Source organism: Osmerus eperlanus, chromosome 9 (assembly GCF_963692335.1).
Source record: "Osmerus eperlanus chromosome 9, fOsmEpe2.1, whole genome shotgun sequence".
Classification (NCBI taxonomy): domain Eukaryota; kingdom Metazoa; phylum Chordata; class Actinopteri; order Osmeriformes; family Osmeridae; genus Osmerus; species Osmerus eperlanus.
The window spans coordinates 18,713,665-18,735,643 of record NC_085026.1 but is presented as its reverse complement, the minus strand read 5'-3'; the positions used below and the strand labels follow the sequence as shown (position 1 = coordinate 18,735,643).

Below are 21,979 nucleotides of genomic sequence, written 5' to 3'. Positions count from 1 at the left end.
TGTTCAGCTCTTACCTCATCCTCTACCCAGCCCAGATGAGCTCACCCTGCCCCCACAGCCCTCCCCTCGCAGCTTCATTATGATATCATCTGGGCCCAAAGGGACAGTCCCTCACGGTGAGGCAGAAGCGATTGTTAAATATTTGATGTTAAGGGAATTCTTAGCACGCTCCTCGGAACACAGTGATCAGCAGTGTGTGTGTTTCCAAAGTAAATACAGAATGCCAACTGGTCAGGTTTTGACTGTCCCTCCATATGAGTATTATTGTCCAAGTGAATAAGATATATTCCAATGTAACAGGCGAAGGCAACTTCCACTTAGTGCTGTTCATATTCAGAGGAGGCTTCTGATGCTGAACCAGAGCTGTGGTTGTGTGTCCCCAGGGAGAAGGGTGGGTGGTGAGAGTTCCATGTGGCCATGGCTACACCCCAGAACCAGCCCTGCTAGACCAGCTACTTCACCTCGACTCCAGGCTCCAGCTCCTCCTTCCTGTCGAGGATTTTCTGTCTGTGAGAAGCCCGTATCCTGACCACAACCTGCCCCAGGTAGGGACTACACAGCCCCACTGTCTGGAGTGGAATATCTCTGGGTTCACTAATAGGCCATTATCTTCTGAGAACAGCATCTAGCACTGCAGTAAGTCAAGGGCGTTCTAGCTCATTACAAGGTCAACACAGTGGGTAGTCAGCAGCAACGTCTTGTAAACTGTTTTGTTTATAGGGCTCCAGGATCCACACACCCTCTCCCAAATTAACATTCTGTATTGTGTGAGATACTGCCATAAAGTTGGAACTAGAAGTTGACTCAATCTTTCCACAAGATCCATGCTTAAAGTAGCATAGTTTCCTCTTGTTAAATCATAACATCAGCAAATTGGGTAGGCCCAATTTGGTAGGCCTATTAAAGTTAAGGCTGAACTAGTGCTTCTGTCTGTCGGCCTAAAGGCTGTGTCAAACCTTCACTTGATCTGCTTTGTAATGGAAGTCTTAAGCGATGGGACATGTCCACTATGACATCTGTGCAGATTTACCCTGGGTCTGGTCCTAGACATGAGCTCACTACAGATATCTCCCAGCCTTATCGTACCATTTACACCAGATGGCATTCTGGTCAGACATCTCATGTGCCCATGCTGTCACTGGGGAAGATGTTTTTGAAATCACTTGGCCTTCTAGGATGACGTTTCGTTCACCCTGGGTACTGTTTCCTTCTTTCACTTACTGAGTCACAACATGGAAAACATGTGGCCCCCGAATCTTATTCTTGGAACAACAAGTTGATGTGGTTTAACATCCTTAGACTGTATTTATAGTGTTGGACGACGCATCCTTTCTTTATGGGATTTGATCTCTCTCTCTTTTCTCCTTCTCTTTCCCTCTCTGTCTCTCATCTCTTCTCAACTCAATATGTTTTGTTGGCAAAAATATTTTGATTAAACGGTGTTGCCAAAGCAGTCCACAGTGATGGGACTCACTCACTCTCACACACACACACACACACACACACCATATATTTACTCTACGAGTCTCTAAGTCTGGTTGTCATTCTTAGTTGAGCAGGGAGAGGTGAGAGTAATGATGCCTGAGGGAGAGGTGAGAGTAATGACGCCTGACCAGGCCCATGATGACATGTCAGTCGCTGGTTCAGGGTGCCGGTGCAGGGGGCCGGTGCAGGTGGCCGGTGCAGGGGGGCGATGCAGGGGGCCGGTGCAGGGGGCCGGTGCAGGGGGCCGGTGCAGGGTGTCGATGCAGGGGGGCGATGCAGGGGGGCGATGCAGGGGGCCGGTGCAGGGGGCCGGTGCAGGGGGGCGATGCAGGGGGGCGATGCAGGGGGGCGATGCAGGGGGCCGGTGCAGGGGGGCGATGCAGGGGGCCGGTGCAGGGGGCGATGCAGGGGGGCGATGCAGGGGGGCGATGCAGGGGGGCGATGCAGCCCTGGTTTAACTGTTTGGTCAAACTGAAGAACCTGTCCGTGCCATGCTGGTCACTTCCAATCTGCCTAAATCACATTCTACAGTTAAAGTTAGACAGCACTCTCAGTAAATCACTGAGAGTGGTCGTTTATTCAGCTTCAAAAGCGGTAAATCCAAGCGTGGTCGTAAAACTAAATATGCTTTTGTTTTGTGGTTGCCTTTCTTCTCTGCTGTGGCTTCCACCAGTGTCCTGATTGAAACCGTTTGGGAGTTTTGGAGCAACCTGCTCACATGCCACAACATGCCAACACACACATGAACACAGCATGCCAACACACACATGAACACAGCATGAACACACACATGAACACAGCATGAACACACACATGAACACAGCATGAACACACACATGAACACAACATGCCAACACACACATGAACACAGCATGCCAACACACACATGAACACAGCATGCCAACACACACATGAACACAGCATGAACACACACATGAACACAGCATGAACACACACATGAACACAGCATGCCAACACACACATGAACACAGCATGCCAACACACACATGAACACAACATGAACACAGCATGAACACAGCATGCCAACACACACAAGAACACAGCATGAACACACAAATGAACACAGCATGAACACAGCATGCAAACACACATGAACACAGCATGCCAACACACATGAACATGTGAACACACACATGAACACACGCATGAATACACATGTGAACACACATGAACACATGTGAACACACATGAACACAGCATGAACACACACATGAACACATGTGAACACACACATGAACACAGGTTTTAAAGAACCAGGAGCTCATGTAGGATGAAGCGTCATGTCTCTTCCCTGTGTCTGACATGTTTCTTGATTAGCACGATAACCTTAAACGTCAAATACACCCGCTGATTGCTGCTGGAACCATCTTTCTTTAGACACATCACATCAGCGGGCTGCTACATTTGATGTTTTATTGAATTACTCCTCTATGAATCCTCCCCACATCAGGGGATCAAAGCTGGATGAGTCTGAATGCTTCACTCTCCAAGCACCAGCAGCCAAAACCAGGGATTTATTTTCCCAAGAATGAGCATCCAACATCAGCAAACCCAGATTCATGTAGTTTGTTTCTACAGGAGGACTTCTACTAGGGTCTGAACTCATAATGTAGTGTGTTTCTACAGGAGGACTTCTACTAGGGTCTGAACTCATAATGTAGTGTGTTTCTACAGGAGGACTTCTACTAGGGTCTGAACTCATAATGTAGTGTGTTTCTACAGGAGGACTTCTACTAGGGTCTGAACTCATAATGTAGTGTGTTTCTACAGGAGGACTTCTACTAGGGTCTGAACTCATAATGTAGTGTGTTTCTACAGGAGGACTTCTACTAGGGTCTGAACTCATGCCAGCAGTGTTGTACCAGTAGACCAGTCAAGCCTCTTTGTTGCCACAGGGCACCCTCCCAGCAGAGGCACCCTCCCAGCAGAGGCAGCCTCCCAGCAGAAGCAGCCTCCCAGCAGAGGCAGCCTGCCAGCAGAGGCACCCTCCCAGCAGAGGCAGCCTCCCAGCAGAGGCAGCCTCCCAGCAGAGGCACCCTCCCAGCAGAGGCAGCCTGCCAGCAGAGGCAGCCTCCCAGCATAAGCAGCCTCCCAGCAGAGGCAGCCTCCCAGCAGAGGCAGCCTCCCAGCAGAGGTAGCCTGCCAGCAGAGGCAGCCTCCCAGCAGAGGCAGCCTCCCAGCAGAGGCAGCCTCCCAGCAGAGTCAGAGACCAAGGAAGACGCGCCCTTCTGACCAGCGCAGTGTGTCCTCCACATGGCCGCTGCACTGAGGCCGGCGCACTGAGGCCGGCGCACTGAGGCCGGCGCACTGAGGCCGGCGCACTGAGGCGGGCGCACTGAGGCCGGCGCACTGAGGCCGGCGCACTGAGGCCGCCTCACTGAGGCCGGCGCACTGAGGCCGGCGCACTGAGGCCGGCGCACTGAGGCCGGCGCACTGAGGCGGGCGCACTGAGGCCGGCGCACTGAGGCCGGCGCACTGAGGCCGGCGCACTGAGGCCGGCGCACTGAGGCCGGCGCACTGAGGCCGGCGCACTGAGGCCGCTGCACTGAGGCCGGCGCACTGAGGCCGGCGCACTGAGGCCGGCGCACTGAGGCCGGCGCACTGAGGCCGGCGCACTGAGGCGGGCGCACTGGCGGGCGCACTGCAAACACAGCTTGGTGGATGGGCGCACTGCAAACACAGCTTGGTGGATGGGCGCACTGCAAACACAGCTTGGTGGATGGGCGCACTGCAAACACAGCTTGGTGGATGGGCGCACTGCAAACACAGCTTGGTGGATGGGCGCACTGCAAACACAGCTTGGTGGATGGGCGCACTGCAAACACAGCTTGGTGGATGGGCGCACTGCAAACACAGCTTGGTGGATGGGCGCACTGCAAACACAGCTTGGTGGATGGGCGCACTGCAAACACAGCTTGGTGGATGGGCGCACTGCAAACACAGCTTGGTGGATGGGCGCACTGCAAACACAGCTTGGTGGATGGGCGCACTGCAAACACAGCTTGGTGGATGGGCGCACTGCAAACACAGCTTGGTGGATGGGCGCACTGCAAACACAGCTTGGTGGATGGGCGCACTGCAAACACAGCTTGGTGGATGGGCGCACTGCAAACACAGCTTGGTGGATGGGCGCACTGCAAACACAGCTTGGTGGATGGGCGCACTGCAAACACAGCTTGGTGGATGGGGGGTTCAATCTTTAAAACCCTCCCCAGCTGTGGGAAGGTCACCCCATCACTCCACAGACTCATAAACTATGAATTTGAAGAAAATGTTCCCCCACAAGACATTTTTACACTATTTACTTCAACTGTGTATAACAAGGACTAGGTTACACAAAACAAGATGGTTGCCGATGTGACAGTTGTGACAATACACTGGCATTAAGCATGATCAAAAAAAAAAATCTGTACTCTGAGTACTTTTGTTCAGTACTTTTTATGAGAAACATTGTGTGCCTTGGCTTTAATATGACCAGAATAGAGTAGGCCTAGGCTAATTGTCATGGTAGAATCAGGCCAGTGGAATTTTCAACAAATCAGCTTGATTTCCTCTCATCTTTTGCCATTGGAAAGATAAGCGTAGCATTTATAGCCTTGATATTAAAGGAATACATTTCTTATTGAAATATTAAAAAACACAACAAGAAAGCCTGTTCCTGGGTAACTGCTCTAGTATCCAGTCCAGCGTAGGTTGTTGGTAAATCAGATTTGAATTGTTGAGGACAAGCTCTTGCTGGCTGCTGAGATGGTATGAACACCTGTTTGTGATGATTAAATCCATCATTCAGTTACAGACTATAGCCTATATTTCGTCCACAGGAGAATGTAGACGTCATTGTGATTTGGTGGGACACATTTTTCCCACTCAGAAACAGAGTAAAACAACTAGACTCCACACCCTTTCAGCCCTGTAATCTCAAACTTTATTGTCTCTTTATAAACTATTTTCCCATTGGTGTTTTCCTCAGAAGCTGTGGTGTTTACAGCTTTGGTTAAGAATTATTATTCAGACATGAAAACTGGTGTTATAGTGGACTGTAGGCTACACAACTGAACCACCATGTCTGTTCATGCAGCTGTATTCATCACACATGGTGAGCCATTCCACCATGTCTGTTCATGCAGCTGTATTCATCACACATGGTGAGCCATTCCACCATGTCTGTTCATGCAGCTGTATTCATCACACATGGTGAGCCATTCCACCATGTCTGTTCATGCAGCTGTATTCATCACACATGGTGAGCCATTCCACCATGTCTGTTCATGCAGCTGTATTCATCACACATGGTGAGCCATTCCACCATGTCTGTTCATGCAGCTGTATTCATCACACATGGTGAGCCATTCCACCATGTCTGTTCATGCAGCTGTATTCATCACACATGGTGAGCCATTCCACCATGTCTGTTCATGCAGCTGTATTCATCACACATGGTGAGCCATTCCACCATGTCTGTTCATGCAGCTGTATTCATCACACATGGTGAGCCATTCCACCATGTCTGTTCATGCAGCTGTATTCATCACACATGGTGAGCCATTCCACCATGTCTGTTCATGCAGCTGTATTCATCACACATGGTGAGCCATTCCACCATGTCTGTTCATGCAGCTGTATTCATCACACATGGTGAGCCATTCCACCATGTCTGTTCATGCAGCTGTATTCATCACACATGGTGAGCCATTCCACCATGTCTGTTCATGCAGCTGTATTCATCACACATGGTGAGCCATTCCACCATGTCTGTTCATGCAGCTGTATTCATCACACATGGTGAGCCATTCCACCATGTCTGTTCATGCAGCTGTATTCATCACACATGGTGAGCCATTCCACCATGTCTGTTCATGCAGCTGTATTCATCACACATGGTGAGCCATTCACTGTTCATGCAGCTGTATTCATCACACATGGTGAGCCATTCACTGTTCATGCAGCTGTATTCATCACACATGGTGAGCCATTCCACCATGTCTGTTCATGCAGCTGTATTCATCACACATGGTGAGCCATTCCACCATGTCTGTTCATGCAGCTGTATTCATCACACATGGTGAGCCATTCCACCATGTCTGTTCATGCAGCTGTATTCATCACACATGGTGAGCCATTCCACCATGTCTGTTCATGCAGCTGTATTCATCACACATGGTGAGCCATTCCACCATGTCTGTTCATGCAGCTGTATTCATCACACATGGTGAGCCATTCCACCATGTCTGTTCATGCAGCTGTATTCATCACACATGGTGAGCCATTCCACCATGTCTGTTCATGCAGCTGTATTCATCACACATGGTGAGCCATTCCACCATGTCTGTTCATGCAGCTGTATTCATCACACATGGTGAGCCATTCCACCATGTCTGTTCATGCAGCTGTATTCATCACACATGGTGAGCCATTCCACCATGTCTGTTCATGCAGCTGTATTCATCACACATGGTGAGCCATTCCACCATGTCTGTTCATGCAGCTGTATTCATCACACATGGTGAGCCATTCCACCATGTCTGTTCATGCAGCTGTATTCATCACACATGGTGAGCCATTCCACCATGTCTGTTCATGCAGCTGTATTCATCACACATGGTGAGCCATTCCACCATGTCTGTTCATGCAGCTGTATTCATCACACATGGTGAGCCATTCCACCATGTCTGTTCATGCAGCTGTATTCATCACACATGGTGAGCCATTCACTGTTCATGCAGCTGTATTCATCACACATGGTGAGCCATTCACTGTTCATGCAGCTGTATTCATCACACATGGTGAGCCATTCCACCATGTCTGTTCATGCAGCTGTATTCATCACACATGGTGAGCCATTTCACGTTGAAGTTGGAAGATTGTTTTTTGTGAGAAGCTGCTCATCTCCTCTAACTTTGACAAAGTTGAAATAATATTATTGATGTAGCGATTCCTTCAGCAGTGGGACAGGAAATGACATAATTCCCCTGCAGTCCTCTGTACGTGTGTGGATGGATGACTTGGCACTCTGCACACCTTCACCAACACGGCGTCTTACACAGTCTGTCTCTTAAATTAAAGATATAAAGTCACTGTAGAAGATTGTTAACAGCTGAAATGTAAGTCAGATATTGTGCTTGACAACATTAGTGTTGCTAGAACAGCTTTCAAGGCCGAGTGCAAAAAAAAAACAGACTTGGGTCAGTAGTTGTTTGGTCCAGATGCTTTGGATAGACTTGAAAGCGTTGAATATATTCCTCAAGTTTCCTCTTCCAAGTTATTTCTGTGTCATTGTTTTGGCAGTGTTCTCTGCTCCTGATACTGGGGACTGAGGTACAGAGGGAGGCTGGTGATACTGGGGACTGAGGTACAGAGGGAGGCTGGTGATACTGGGGACTGAGGTACAGAGGGAGGCTGGTGATACTGGGGACTGAGGTACAGAGGGAGGCTGGTGATACTGGGGACTGAGGTACAGAGGGAGGCTGGTGATACTGGGGACTGAGGTACAGAGGGAGGCTGGTGATACTGGTCTCCAGAGCTGCTTCAACTGGAGCAGGATGAAGCAGTCAATCGAGGTTAGTTTAGGGAATATTTAGAGAACATTGAGGGTTGGAGAGGACATCCCACTCATCTTTCAGAGTTTACAGACAGACATTTTCAAAGCCACAACCATGCACATCATCTAAAGGGTTTAGCTTGACCCTTCCTCGTTAAATGTCACGCCTGTAATGCTAAATTCAAAACATATAGCAATCAATAGATTTAGTCCAGTACTCTATCCAACATGCTTTGTGAGGGGTAGATAAACCAGCAGGTTTTGATGTCTGCAACAGCGATCGCTCCAGACCACCCTGAGTTGCCGAGGAGGAACTATGAAGTCCAGATGATCCAGCATGTATCTTGTAATACCTCAGGAATGTCCACCAGCCATCCAGTCATCTTCGAGCGATCCAGTGTGCTGTTGTAAAAACTCAGTCTGTGTTATAGGGGAAGTTGGACACAAGCTCATATCAGAAGTGGAATGTTTAAAAGATGTTCCTGTGAGACCCTCCTGTGTGCTCATCCCATGGTCCCATCGTCCATGTTGGCTAAGCAGTGATCCAGCCAGAGATGTCTGTTAACGTAGCGGTGATCCAGCCAGAGATGTCTGTTAACGTAGCGGTGATCCAGCCAGAGATGTCTGTTAACGTAGCGGTGATCCAGGGAGAGATGTCTGTTAACGTAGCGGTGATCCAGGGAGAGATGTCTGTTAACGTAGCGGTGATCCAGCCAGAGATGTCTGTTAACGTAGCGGTGATCCAGCCAGAGATGTCTGTTAACGTAGCGGTGATCCAGCCAGAGATGTCTGTTAACGTAGCGGTGATCCAGGGAGAGATGTCTGTTAACGTAGCGGTGATCCAGGGAGAGATGTCTGTTAACGTAGCGGTGATCCAGCCAGAGATGTCTGATAACGTAGCGGTGATCCAGCCAGAGATGTCTGTTAACGTAGCGGTGATCCAGCCAGAGATGTCTGTTAACGTAGCGGTGATCCAGGGAGAGATGGCTGTTAACGTAGCGGTGATCCAGGGAGAGATGTCTGTTAATGTAGCGGTGATCCAGCCAGAGATGTCTGTTAACGTAGCGGTGATCCAGCCAGAGATGTCTGTTAACGTAGCGGTGATCCAGCCAGAGATGTCTGTTAACGTAGCGGTGATCCAGGGAGAGATGGCTGTTAACGTAGCGGTGATCCAGGGAGAGATGTCTGTTAACGTAGCGGTGATCCAGCCAGAGATGTCTGTTAACGTAGCGGTGATCCAGCCAGAGATGTCTGTTAACGTAGCGGTGATCCAGGGAGAGATGTCTGTTAACATAGCGGTGATCCAGGGAGAGATGGCTGTTAACGTAGCGGTGATCCAGCCAGAGATGTCTGTTAACGTAGCGGTGATCCAGCCAGAGATGGCTGTTAACGTAGCGGTGATCCAGCCAGAGATGGCTGTTAACGTAGCGGTGATCCAGCCAGAGATGGCTGTTAACGTAGCGGTGATCCAGGGAGAGATGTCTGTTAACGTAGCGGTGATCCAGGGAGAGATGTCTGTTAACGTAGCGGTGATCCAGCCAGAGATGTCTGTTAACGTAGCGGTGATCCAGCCAGAGATGTCTGTTAACGTAGCGGTGATCCAGGGAGAGATGTCTGTTAACGTAGCGGTGATCCAGGGAGAGATGTCTGTTAACGTAGCGGTGATCCAGCCAGAGATGTCTGTTAACGTAGCGGTGATCCAGCCAGAGATGGCTGTTAACGTAGCGGTGATCCAGGGAGAGATGGCTGTGTTGAAGTGGGGGTGAAGGACATGTTGCGTTGACACTGACACTCATGTCCAGAGCTGGGGGAGCAGCAGGGCTTCTTCCCTCTCTATCTCCCTCCATTCTCCTTTCCTCTCTCTTTCCCTCCATTCTCCTTTCCTCCCTCTCTCCCTTGCTCTCCCCCTCCCCCAGTGCTCCTGAGTCCTCTCAGCTTGCTGGATCCTGGCTGCCTCAGCACTCGTTGAGAGGCATGTGGACTGCGTTGGCAGGTCGCCTGGATCCACGTAGCACAGCCCTGAGAGAGAGAGAGAGAGAGAGAGAGAGAGACAACCCTGAGAGAGAGAGAGACAGCCCTGAGAGAGAGAAAGACAGCCCTGAGAGAGAGAGAGATCCCTGAGAGAGAGAGAGACAGCCCTGAGAAAGAGAGACACACAGGCCTGAAAGAGAGAGACACAGCCCTGAGAGAGAGAGAGACACAGCCCTGAGAGAGAGACACAGCCCTGAGAGAGAGAGAGAGAGAGAGAGAGAGAGAGAGAGAGAGAGAGAGAGAGAGAGAGAGAGAGACAACCCTGAGAGAGAAAGACAGCCCTGAAAGAGAGAGACACACAGGCCTGAAAGAGAGAGACACAGGCCTGAGAGAGAGACACACAGCCCCGAGAGAGAGAGAGAGAGAGAGAGAGAGAGAGAGAGACAGCCCTGACAGAGAGATACAGCCCTGAGAGAGACACCCAGCCCTGAGAGAGAGAGAGAGAGAGAGAGACACAGCCCTGAAAGAGAGAGAGACACAGCACTGAGAGAGAGAGACACAGCACTGAGAGAGAGAGACACAGCCCTGAGAGAGACAAACACAGCCTTGTGAGAGAGAGACAGCCCTGAGAGAGAGCCCTGAAATAGAGAGAGACAGCCCTGAGAGAGAGAGAGAGACCCAGCCCTGAAAGAGAGAGACACACACAGCCTTGAGAGAGAGAGACAGCCCTGAGAGGGAGCCCTGAAAGAGAGAGAGACAGCCCTGACAGAGATAGAGAGACACACACACACACGCACAGCCCTGAGAGAGAGAGAGAGAGAGAGAGAGAGAGAGAGAGAGAGAGAGAGAGAGAGAGAGAGAGACAGAGAGAGACAGACAGACAGGACCACACAGGGCTAACAGGGCTGTGGCCCACAGCCCTCTGTTCTGGTCCATGCTGCTTCCTGCATTGTCAGTAAACACTGGTCTTGTTTGGCAAGCACCCTAGAATTCCCTGAAGTGTAGTCACTAGTCATGACTTGCATGGAAAAACAACAAGCTGAGAGATCGTAAGTGCAACCGTGACCTAATTAGTTGTGTTGTTATTGCTGCCGTCTGTGAGATGGATCTGCTGCATCTGGACCAGTAAGGATGCAGCTGTGGTGCTGGCAGAAGGAGGACAGACGGGACCCTCGCTGGAGCAACTTCCCCTCAGGGCTCGCCTCAGTGGCGCCCTCTAGCTGCGGACCCTCTAGCCTCACCTCACCCTGCAGACCCTCTAGCCTCACCTCACACTGCAGACCCTCTAGCCTCACCTCACACTGCAGACCCTCTACCCTCTAATCTATCCTCACACTGCAGACCCTCTAGCCTCACCTCACACTGCAGACCCTCTACCCTCTAATCTCTCCTCACACTGCAGACCCTCTAACCTCACCTCACACTGCAGACCCTCTACCCTCTAATCTCTCCTCACACTGCAGACCCTCTAATCTCTCCTCACACTGCAGACCCTCTACCCTCTAACCTCACCTCACACTGCAGACCCTCTAGCCTCACCTCACACTGCAGACCCTCTACCCTCTAATCTCTCCTCACACTGCAGACCCTCTACCCTCACCTCACACTGCAGACCCTCTAGCCTCACCTCACACTGCAGACCCTCTAGCCTCACCTCACACTGCAGACCCTCTACCCTCTAATCTCTCCTCACACTGCAGACCCTCTAGCCTCACCTCACACTGCAGACCCTCTACCCTCTAATCTCTCCTCACACTGCAGACCCTCTAGCCTCACCTCACACTGCAGACCCTCTAGCCTCACCTCACACTGCAGACCCTCTACCCTCTAATCTCTCCTCACACTGCAGACCCTCTACCCTCTAGCCTCACCTCACACTGCAGACCCTCTAGCCTCACCTCACACTGCAGACCCTCTAGCCTCACCTCACACTGCAGACCCTCTACCCTCTAATCTCTCCTCACACTGCAGACCCTCTAGCCTCACCTCACACTGCAGACCCTCTACCCTCTAATCTCTCCTCACACTGCAGACCCTCTAGCCTCACCTCACACTGCAGACCCTCTAGCCTCACCTCACACTGCAGACCCTCTACCCTCTAATCTCTCCTCACACTGCAGACCCTCTAACCTCACCTCACACTGCAGACCCTCTACCCTCTAACCTCACCTCACACTGCAGACCCTCTACCCTCTAATCTCTCCTCACACTGCAGACCCTCTACCCTCTAACCTCACCTCACACTGCAGACCCTCTACCCTCTAACCTCACCTCACACTGCAGACCCTCTACCCTCTAATCTCTCCTCACACTGCAGACCCTCTAACCTCACCTCACACTGCAGACCACAATCTGGGCCCAGAGTGAAGCTGTTGTAGCACAGAGTCTGGTGATGCTGGGCCAGATGGGAGTGTGGATTTCTTCAGAAGCACGTTAATCAGTTGACCTGAGCAACGATGGCTCAGTGTGTTAAAGCCTGTTGGAAGCCGGGCTAATACACCACACTTAATAATAATAATGTAATCACCGTCTTAAAGGTCACCTTGTTGATTACACCTGTCAGATGGTACGTACGTTGGATTATCCAGGTCATATTTACTAACCCAGTTCTGTTTCAGCCAAACTCAGAAACAGTACCAGCCCTGGATACTGGACATGACTGAGAGAGAATAGAAATGACAGAATGAGTAAATATATTCTCTGCTGTAATATATCCTCATTCACACACAAATGACCATGTAAAGGCCAAATTGAAGTTGAGTTTGATCTCCCTGATTGGAAGTGGATCAAGTGCTGCAACAATAATGATCTTCTGAGTTAAGCTGCTTGATGGGGTTTGTATTGACTGGGAGTTGACAAGTGCAGGTTTCTGATATCTTAATGTAAACAATATTACCAATCTGATTATTTCCATGTTAACTATAATCCTATTTGACATTATTCCCTTATGTAGAAAAACAAAGGCTTGATTATTTTGGCTTCCCCAAACTATCTGACCTAGATATGAAGTAAGTATTCAGCAGCAAGTCAAGTAGCGGCTGAGTTGAGAGCCAGCGACTAGCTGCTGGCCGACCTTCAGAAAGCCCAGCCGGAGTCTGCTGGTGGAGCGCAGCCGGAGTCTGCTGGTGGAGGGCAGCCGGAGTCTGCTGGTGGAGCGCAGCCGGAGTCTGCTGGTGGAGGGCAGCCGGAGTCTGCTGGTGGAGCGCAGCCGGAGTCTGCTGGTGGAGCGCAGCCGGAGTCTGCTGGTGGAGCGCAGCCGGAGTCTGCTGGTGGAGGGCAGCCGGAGTCTGCTGGTGGAGGGCAGCCGGAGTCTGCTGGTGGAGCGCAGCCGGAGTCTGCTGGTGGAGCGCAGCCGGAGTCTGCTGGTGGAGGGCAGCCGGAGTCTGCTGGTGGAGGGCAGCCGGAGTCTGCTGGTGGAGGGCAGCCGGAGTCTGCTGGTGGAGGGCAGCCGGAGTCTGCTGGTGGAGGGCAGCCGGAGTCTGCTGGTGGAGGGCAGCCGGAGTCTGCTGGTGGAGGGCAGCCGGAGTCTGCTGGTGGAGGGCAGCCGGAGTCTGCTGGTGGAGGGCAGCCGGAGTCTGCTCTGCTGGTGGAGGGCAGCCGGAGTCTGCTGGTGGAGGGCAGCCGGAGTCTGCTGGTGGAGGGCAGCCGGAGTCTGCTCTGCTGGTGGAGGGCAGCCGGAGTCTGCTGGTGGAGGGCAGCCGGAGTCTGCTGGTGGAGGGCAGCCGGAGTCTGCTCTGCTGGTGGAGGGCAGCCGGAGTCTGCTGGTGGAGGGCAGCCGGAGTCTGCTGGTGGAGGGCAGCCGGAGTCTGCTGGTGGAGGGCAGCCGGAGTCTGCTGGTGGAGGGCAGCCGGAGTCTGCTCTGCTGGTGGAGGGCAGCCGGAGTCTGCTCTGCTGGTGGAGGGCAGCCGGAGTCTGCTCTGCTGGTGGAGGGCAGCCGGAGTCTGCTGGTGGAGGGCAGCCGGAGTCTGCTGGTGGAGGGCAGCCGGAGTCTGCTGGTGGAGGGCAGCCGGAGTCTGCTGGTGGAGGGCAGCCGGAGTCTGCTGGTGGAGGGCAGCCGGAGTCTGCTCTGCTGGTGGAGGGCAGCCGGAGTCTGCTGGTGGAGGGCAGCCGGAGTCTGCTCTGCTGGTGGAGGGCAGCCGGAGTCTGCTGGTGGAGGGCAGCCGGAGTCTGCTGGTGGAGCGCATGCCTTGTGATCTCCAGGGGTCCAGGGCAGGCTGCAATTACAGCCTGTCCAACAGCAATAAACAGGCTGTCTAGAGAGGGAGGTTGTATCTGTTGTCTATTAAGGTCAAGGAAAAAACGTCTGTTGTTTTACAAGTGATGAATAAGTATATACTGTAAGTGAGATTTACTTTCCCTGCTTGGTAGGAACATAACATCAGTCGATATGTTTCAGATCCTTAGTGTCCTCATTTCAACAAACTACTTAATATAGATGAAATGTCTGCCAATTGCATTAACTCAGTTGAACTTGTGGTGTACGGCTGCACGCCTGCTGTTGTAATGATCATACTGGGCTGTCAGCCCTAGATACATGGTAGGAATTAGCCGTCCGATGACATACACTGGTGTGAGAGGAATGAGGGCAAAAAGGAGAATAAAGTGTGGTTTAAAGTCCATCTCCCTCCAGAACTGCGGCCATATAAGTACATTGGCTATGAATTTCTCATTAAGATGAGGAATGTTGAACTGATTTTCTGTGTGTATGTTAATAACTGTTGCTGTAATCGGACAAGTGTTTTAAAAGAAAGTTGTCCATATAGCTGTGGCAGAGTGATTCAAAATAATCACCTCCTCCATTATCTCCAAAATAAGTCTAGGCTATATATTTTATTTCAGTTCCAGACTACAGTTCTTGTAATTCTTTAAAGTAAAGCAAAATAAGCCGTCTTTTCCAAACGAAATAAACAGTCTCCGCCAGTGATCTTCTCTTTTTTAGAAGCTGTACTTAGTGGTGAGAGATGGGCAGGAAACTACACAAGACTTCTGGTTTTGCCTCGTTCAGTACGATGGGCTCATCACTAATGCATGGTCCAACCTGGTCCTGGTCCAACCTGGTCCGTCCTGGTCCAACCTGGTCCTGGTCCAACCTGGTCTGTCCTGGTCCAACCTGGTCCTGGTCCAACCTGGTCTGTCCTGGTCCAACCTGGTCCTGGTCCAACCTGGTCCAGCTTATGGAGTCAGTGGAATTGTCTGAAGGTCTCTAATAATGGCCATCTTGCCTCAGATAGTCGCCCGATAGACAAGCCGACACAGGCTCTCTCACTCTGGGGGTGGAAGGCTTGCAGCCACACAGGCTTGCTGTGTCCATGCGTCTTAATTCGGTGTAGAGAGATCAGGAACACCCTGCCAGTGTTTGGTTTAGAGGAAAAGAGTGGACAGGTCCTCCACAAGCCAATAAGGCCATGAATCTGATCCCTTCTCATAGTCAGAGCTCAGCTCAGATTAAACAGAATCATAAACGTGTCATAACAGATTTAGGAACTTAATAACCCAATACATAATAATCTTCTCCAATTCCCCTTTTCCTATAACCTACCATTTGCCAGACAGTGAGTCTCACTTAACATGTCGCAGTTTTATGAAATATCCATCAATTTAGCAATATTAGTTCACCCATAGGAGAGCCTTCTGACCAAGGGAGAGGGAGACATCCGCCACATAGAGCTGGCTGGTTTGTCACCAAAACAGCCGTGTGACAGCAACATCCTCCCACAGCCACATTACTGCTGCGCTGCGGCTGTGCTGTCCTCTGAGACTATATTTATAGAGGCCAGTTTACGACCTGAGCCCAGGTCAGGTTTTGGTCACTTTCCCTTATTTGTGTAATCCTTTTTCCAACTTATTCTTACATTTCCAGTGTTGAAATGATGTGCCTTTTCTGAAAATCTGGTATATTACACTGTATAGTATTAATATATTACACTGTCTGGTACTACTATATTACACTGTCTAGTACTACTATATTACACTGTCTAGTACTACTATATTACACTGTCTAGTACTACTATATTACACTGTCTAGTACTACTATATGACACTGTCTAGTACTACTATATGACACTGTCTAGTACTACTATATTACACTGTCTAGTACTACTATATTACACTGTCTAGTACTACTATATGACACTGTCTAGTACTACTATATGACACTGTCTAGTACTACTATATTACACTGTCTAGTACTACTATATGACACTGTCTAGTACTACTATATTACACTGTCTAGTACTACTATATGACACTGTCTAGTACTACTATATGACACTGTCTAGTACTACTATATGACACTGTCTAGTACTACTATATTACACTGTCTAGTACTACTATATTACACTGTCTAGTACTACTATATGACACTGTCTAGTACTACTATATGACACTGTCTAGTACTACTATATGACACTGTCTAGTACTACTATATGATGCAGCCAGGACGCAGCGTCTGAGGGATAGGCATCCTGCAGCCAGGACGCAGCGTCCTGACGCCCCCTTTTCCTGACCCATTTTCATGGTTTACTTTGGACGAGTCGTGCTGTACTGAGAGCCCCCTCACTTGCACGTGGACTCTATAAAGATGTCATTCCTGTTGGACCCCAGGAGGTAGCTGTGGGTTCCCAGCTCTTCTGAGGCTTTTTCTCCATCTCTCATGCTTCTCCCTGCGCACAAAACAGGATGTAATTTGACAACTTTAATGTGTTATCGTTATGGCACACGACTGATCATGTGATGAAACACTTCTCTCTGATTCTCTGTGAGGGGACTCCTCCCCGTGTGGCAGCCTTGATGCGGCTGATGGGAGTGACATCTGTCAGACCTGACCTCTAGCTGTGAGAATGATAGCTGTGTTGTGTTCCAGGTGCGGCTGGCTGGCTGGGAGCGCAGGGGGTCCCGGCCCGGAGAGAAGGTCCTGCAGGACATCAGGGAGCGCAGAGACCAGGAGAGGCGTCTTGAACAGATCCAGCAGCAGCTGGAGAACCTGGGCCAGGGCCAGGAGCGGACTGTGAGTTCAAAGCTTCTACACACACACACTCTTACACTCACATACACACTCTCTCACACACACACTCTTACACTCACATACACACTCTCTCACACACAGACCCACTCACACACACAGGCATAACCATAGTCTTGACTCATTCTTAAACACTCATTCTCACAAACTGACACGAGGAAGGCACATGCATTCATCATACAGAATACTTACACCAACTCACATGGACTGTTATGCTCTCTCTACACAAACCAACCATACAAAGTACCTCATTCTTGTCACTGTAGTAAATATAACACTGAAAACAATCAAGCACTTAAACACTTCTTTACAGGCTAAACTGTTGTCCTGTAATAAAGTCTGGTCCAAAGACTTAAGGTAACAATTACTTTGTGATTGCTGTGGAACATTTAAGGTTCTCTCAACGTTGTTTAACAACCTTAATTAAATGTCCTGGACAAACTCCACATACTTCAATTGGGACCTTGTTAACTCTGTTGATGGCCTTCGTCCAAGGAGTTTAACGGGCCCTTGTCATTCTTCCCTCCCATTCCACATCTCCTGTGAGCCTGGTGCAGGTTCAGGATGCTCAGCAGAGTTATAACCACAAAACGAACATGCATCTCAAAGCCCTGTCGCTAAAAGACCTTATCACGAGAATGTCTCTGAGACAAAGGCTGATTTGATTTCTTTATCTGCTATAATTTATTGTGCAGCAAAAAAAGCTTAAGAACACCAAGTAATTTAGCTGTGTCACTGTACGACCTCACACAATACCCTTCTGGGGTTCATTGCTATCTTTATCCTATGTGCGTTTTAACAAAAGTGTTTAGTGACATAGCTTAACAGTCTTGATCCCAATTTAGTCTTTTATAGATTGACGTTAGGGATTGCCATGGTGAACCACAGCTGGATGTATGCATGAACAGAATCAGGTTCCAGGGTTAAACAACCACACCCCAACATAAAGACTGCCATGAAGTCGAGACCTATTCTTGGGCTTGTTAGTGAGAAACAAAATGCGATTTATGTTCGCTAATGAAGGCAAAATCCTTTGGTGGATAACCTTTTTTAGATGACTGAACATCAAAACCACCAGCCTTAATAATTGTTGTTGCAAGGGTAATTAGGTTGAGACAACTTCTGGTGTTGCAGACTTAAAATAGACTCTGGGACATTCTGAAGAGACATTCCAGTGTGAGGCTCGTACTAGTAGACTGAGCAGTTTTAAACAGGATGAAACTGCTTTAGCTTGTTGGTGTTCCCAAGTGACGCTCATACACAAGAGACATTCCATTCTGAAATGTAATTCATTATTTTTTTTGAATAGTTGAAAAGGATGGAAAAACTATCTTCTTGCCACATCAGCCCTAACTGCTGTAAACTAGCTGGAATAGCAGGAGGCCTCTAAGGCTGTGAGGCAGAGAGCTCCTAACTGCTGTAAACTAGCTGGAATAGCAGGAGGCCTCTAAGGCTGTGAGGCAGCAAGCTCCTAACTGCTGTAAACTAGCTGGAATAGCAGGAGGCCTCTAAGGCTGTGAGGCAGAGAGCTTTTCTTCCTCCAGCCCTGTTTAGTCTGACTCCCTGGAATGCAACAATTTGGGGAGCAGGGAAATGTTAAAAGGCTTAGTAAAACTAAACTGTTTATGTTTAGGTCATAGATTTATGACTGAAAACCCCCTGCTGCTCCTCGCTGTGATGGATGTCCTGGTGGAACGCTGACTGCTTGTATAATATCTCTTATTTAATCAGTCATATTAAGTGCTGCAGATGCACCTATTCTGACATTCCCAACACTTTGTTCACCTCATTTATATTTTTACCTGAATCTGCCCTGACCCTCACCGCCACTTCCTTCTTCCTGTTCCCCTGAAACACCTCTCTCCTCCAGCTGCACACGGTTTGAGAATCAGAATCAGAATCAGAATTCGGTTTATTCGCCATGTATATTATACAAACACGGAATTTACTGTGGCAGGAAGCCTCAGTAAGCCTCAGAGAGCCTGTGTGTTGATAATACCTCATGGTGTGTGGGTACAGGAGAGAGCCGTGTAAACACAGACACATTCTCATTGTCTGACCTCCCCTGGCTTTATTCCACATATTTAAAACAGAGATTAGATCTGTTCAAAAGGGAGGACCTTATAGGAGCTCAGACAGGTCAGTCTGTTTGGTACTTGGGATTCCCATCAGCACACAGCCTGACCTCTCAAACCTTCTGTTGGCGCTGTACCTTCATCAGCAGGAGCTGAGCGTTTTAGCACTCCAACATCATCAGCAGGAGCTGAGCGTTTTAGCACTCCAACATCATCAGCTGGAGCTGAGCGTTTTAGCACTCCAACATCATCAGCTGGAGCTGAGCGTTTTAGCACTCCAACATCATCAGCTGGAGCTGAGCGTTTTAGCACTCCAACATCATCAGCTGGAGCTGAGCGTTTTAGCACTCCAACATCATCAGCTGGAGCTGAGCGTTTTAGCACTCCAACATCATCAGCAGGAGCTGAGCGTTTTAGCACTCCAACATCATCAGCTGGAGCTGAGCGTTTTAGCACTCCAACATCATCAGCTGGAGCTGAGCGTTTTAGCACTCCAACATCATCAGCAAGAGCTGAGCGTTTTAGCACTCCAACATCATCAGCAAGAGCTGAGCGTTTTAGCACTCCAACATCATCAGCAAGAGCTGAGCGTTTTAGCACTCCAACATCATCAGTCATGTCTGTCTCTGTAGACTGGGTTTCAGAAACTCAGCCTACTGCCACCACACCTAGTATACCAGCCTCTTCACTGTCCAGATGAGTTCCTTCAGCACAGTCTGACTGAAGAGGCCTGCCATGAACACACGGGGAACATTTCTGTTCAGAGCAGGTAGAGCTAGGCTGAAAGGAAATATAACACAACATCTTCTTCTTCATCTCCTGCATATTTCTCTGGGCCCCATGTTGGGACTGTACTAAATCTGTTATGTTCAGTATTCAGGTTTTCTTTGCACACAAGCCCCTCTGTTCTGCCAGCCTGCTTTTTTAACACTGTTCCCCGCTGGCCTGTCCAGGAAGCTCCATCCTGGAGGGAAGGCCGGGGGAATGTGGTGCCGGGTACCTCAGATGGCTTTAATAAAGAGCCCTGCTCGGGCCGTGTGGGGAGACAGGGAGGGAGGGAGCTACACCTCCTGGAATCTTTCCCCGGCTGGATGAGGGCAGGAGGACGGCTAGGGGGCTGCTGCCAAGGAGTGGGGTCTAGATTTCATACTGGAGAAGTATACCTACTCTGCAGTAGCTTGTTTACTTTTCTGACACTACAGACTTTATTGGGACTAACTCAGCCTGGTGAACTAGCCTGCTAACTCAGCCTGGTGAACTAGCCTGCTAACTCAGCCTGGTGACTAGCCTGCTAACTCAGCCTGGTGAACTAGCCTGCTAACTCAGCCTGGTGAACTAGCCTGCTAACTCAGCCTGGTGAACTAGCCTGCTAACTCAGCCTGGTGACTAGCCTGCTAACTCAGTCTGGGGAACTAGCCTGCTAACTCAGCCTGGTGAACTAGCCTGCTAACTCAGCCTGGTGACTAGCCTGCTAACTCAGTCTGGGGAACTAGCCTGCTAACTCAGCCTGGGGAACTAGCCTGCTAACTCAGCCTGGTGACTAGCCTGCTAACTCAGTCTGGGGAACTAGCCTGCTAACTCAGCCTGGGGAACTAGCCTGCTAACTCAGCCTGGAGAACAGTGAGCCCTCAGTGAGGTCATCTAGGCTGAGGGGTGTGTGTGTGTGGGCATGAACTTTTTAGTGTGTTTCTAATGGGTGTGATGGGATGTTTTGGCAGATGTTGATGGATTCATCTCCAAAGATATCCTTCTCAGGAAGGAATTACTCCTCCTCCTCCAGAGGACCTGCTTCCTGGAGCTTGAAAGCCTGAACTAGGTCAGGTGATGTCGATGAGTGTGGGAAATGAGAGTCTTCATTCGCAAGTGTGATAAATGGCATTGCTGATATAAAACTGAAAGTGTATAGCTAGATCAGGATGCCGTGCCCTTGTGGCTCCAGTGGAAGTCTCAGTCTGCAGCAGGATCTATGGATTTGCCATCTCTGCCTCATATTTCACATGTTCTTGACGAGGCTGTTGAGGCCAGGTAGCCGACCACAAGGTGCTCTACTTCCTGTTGCTGGGAGTCTGCTTGTAAGCATGCTTCCCACTGGACTCCCACTTCATCTTCTCAGACTGCCGGTCTGATAACCCAGCTCCGCTCCAACACCTGGTCTGATAACCCAGCTCTGCTCCAACACCCGGTCTGATAACCCAGCTCCGCTCCAACACCTGGTCTGATAACTCAACTCTGCTCCAACACCTGGTCTGATAACCCAGCTCTGCTCCAACACCCGGTCTGATAACCCAGCTCGGCTCCAACACCTGGTCTGATAACCCAGCTCCGCTCCAACACCCGGTCTGATAACCCAGCTCGGCTCTATCAGTGTCTAGCCAAGCTGAACTGCCTGGTTCCTGTTTCAGTGGTTACCTTTATAAGAGGGTACAGTCTGCAAACATGCCAGCTCTTTGAAACAATTCACCTCTCATTTCCTTTGGATGGCTTTCCTGTCAACACAGCACTTTCCTCTGTGTTTGCTGGCAGCTGTAACTGGAGTGAGGCCCAGGCGGTGGCTCAGGAGAACAGGCTGTGGAGAGCTTACTGTCCAGTGACAGACAGGGGAACACACACCAGAGACTCCCCCAGCCTCACCCCCCTGTCCTCCAACCCCCCAGCTTCACCCCCCTGTCCTCCAACCCCCCAGCCTCACCCCCTGTCCTCCAACCCCCCAGCTTCACCCCCTGTCCTCCAACCCCCCAGCCTCACCCCCTGTCCTCCAACCCCCCAGCTTCACCCCCTGTCCTCCAACCCCCCAGCTTCACCCCCTGTCCTCCAACCCCCCAGCTTCACCCCCTGTCCTCCAACCCCCCAGCCTCACCCCCTGTCCTC

General features: G+C 50.1%; 1 protein-coding gene across 1 annotated transcript in view; it reads left to right on the top strand.

The window, feature by feature from the left end:
- Positions 1 to 21,979, top strand: part of fsip1 (fibrous sheath interacting protein 1) — a 28,609-nt gene that overhangs the window by 2,696 nt on the left and 3,934 nt on the right. The window contains exons 3-4 of the mRNA XM_062470305.1: positions 384 to 545; positions 16,878 to 17,021. Of these exons, the coding sequence (XP_062326289.1) occupies positions 384 to 545; positions 16,878 to 17,021 (306 nt within the window). The remainder of the gene's footprint in view (positions 1 to 383; positions 546 to 16,877; positions 17,022 to 21,979) is intronic.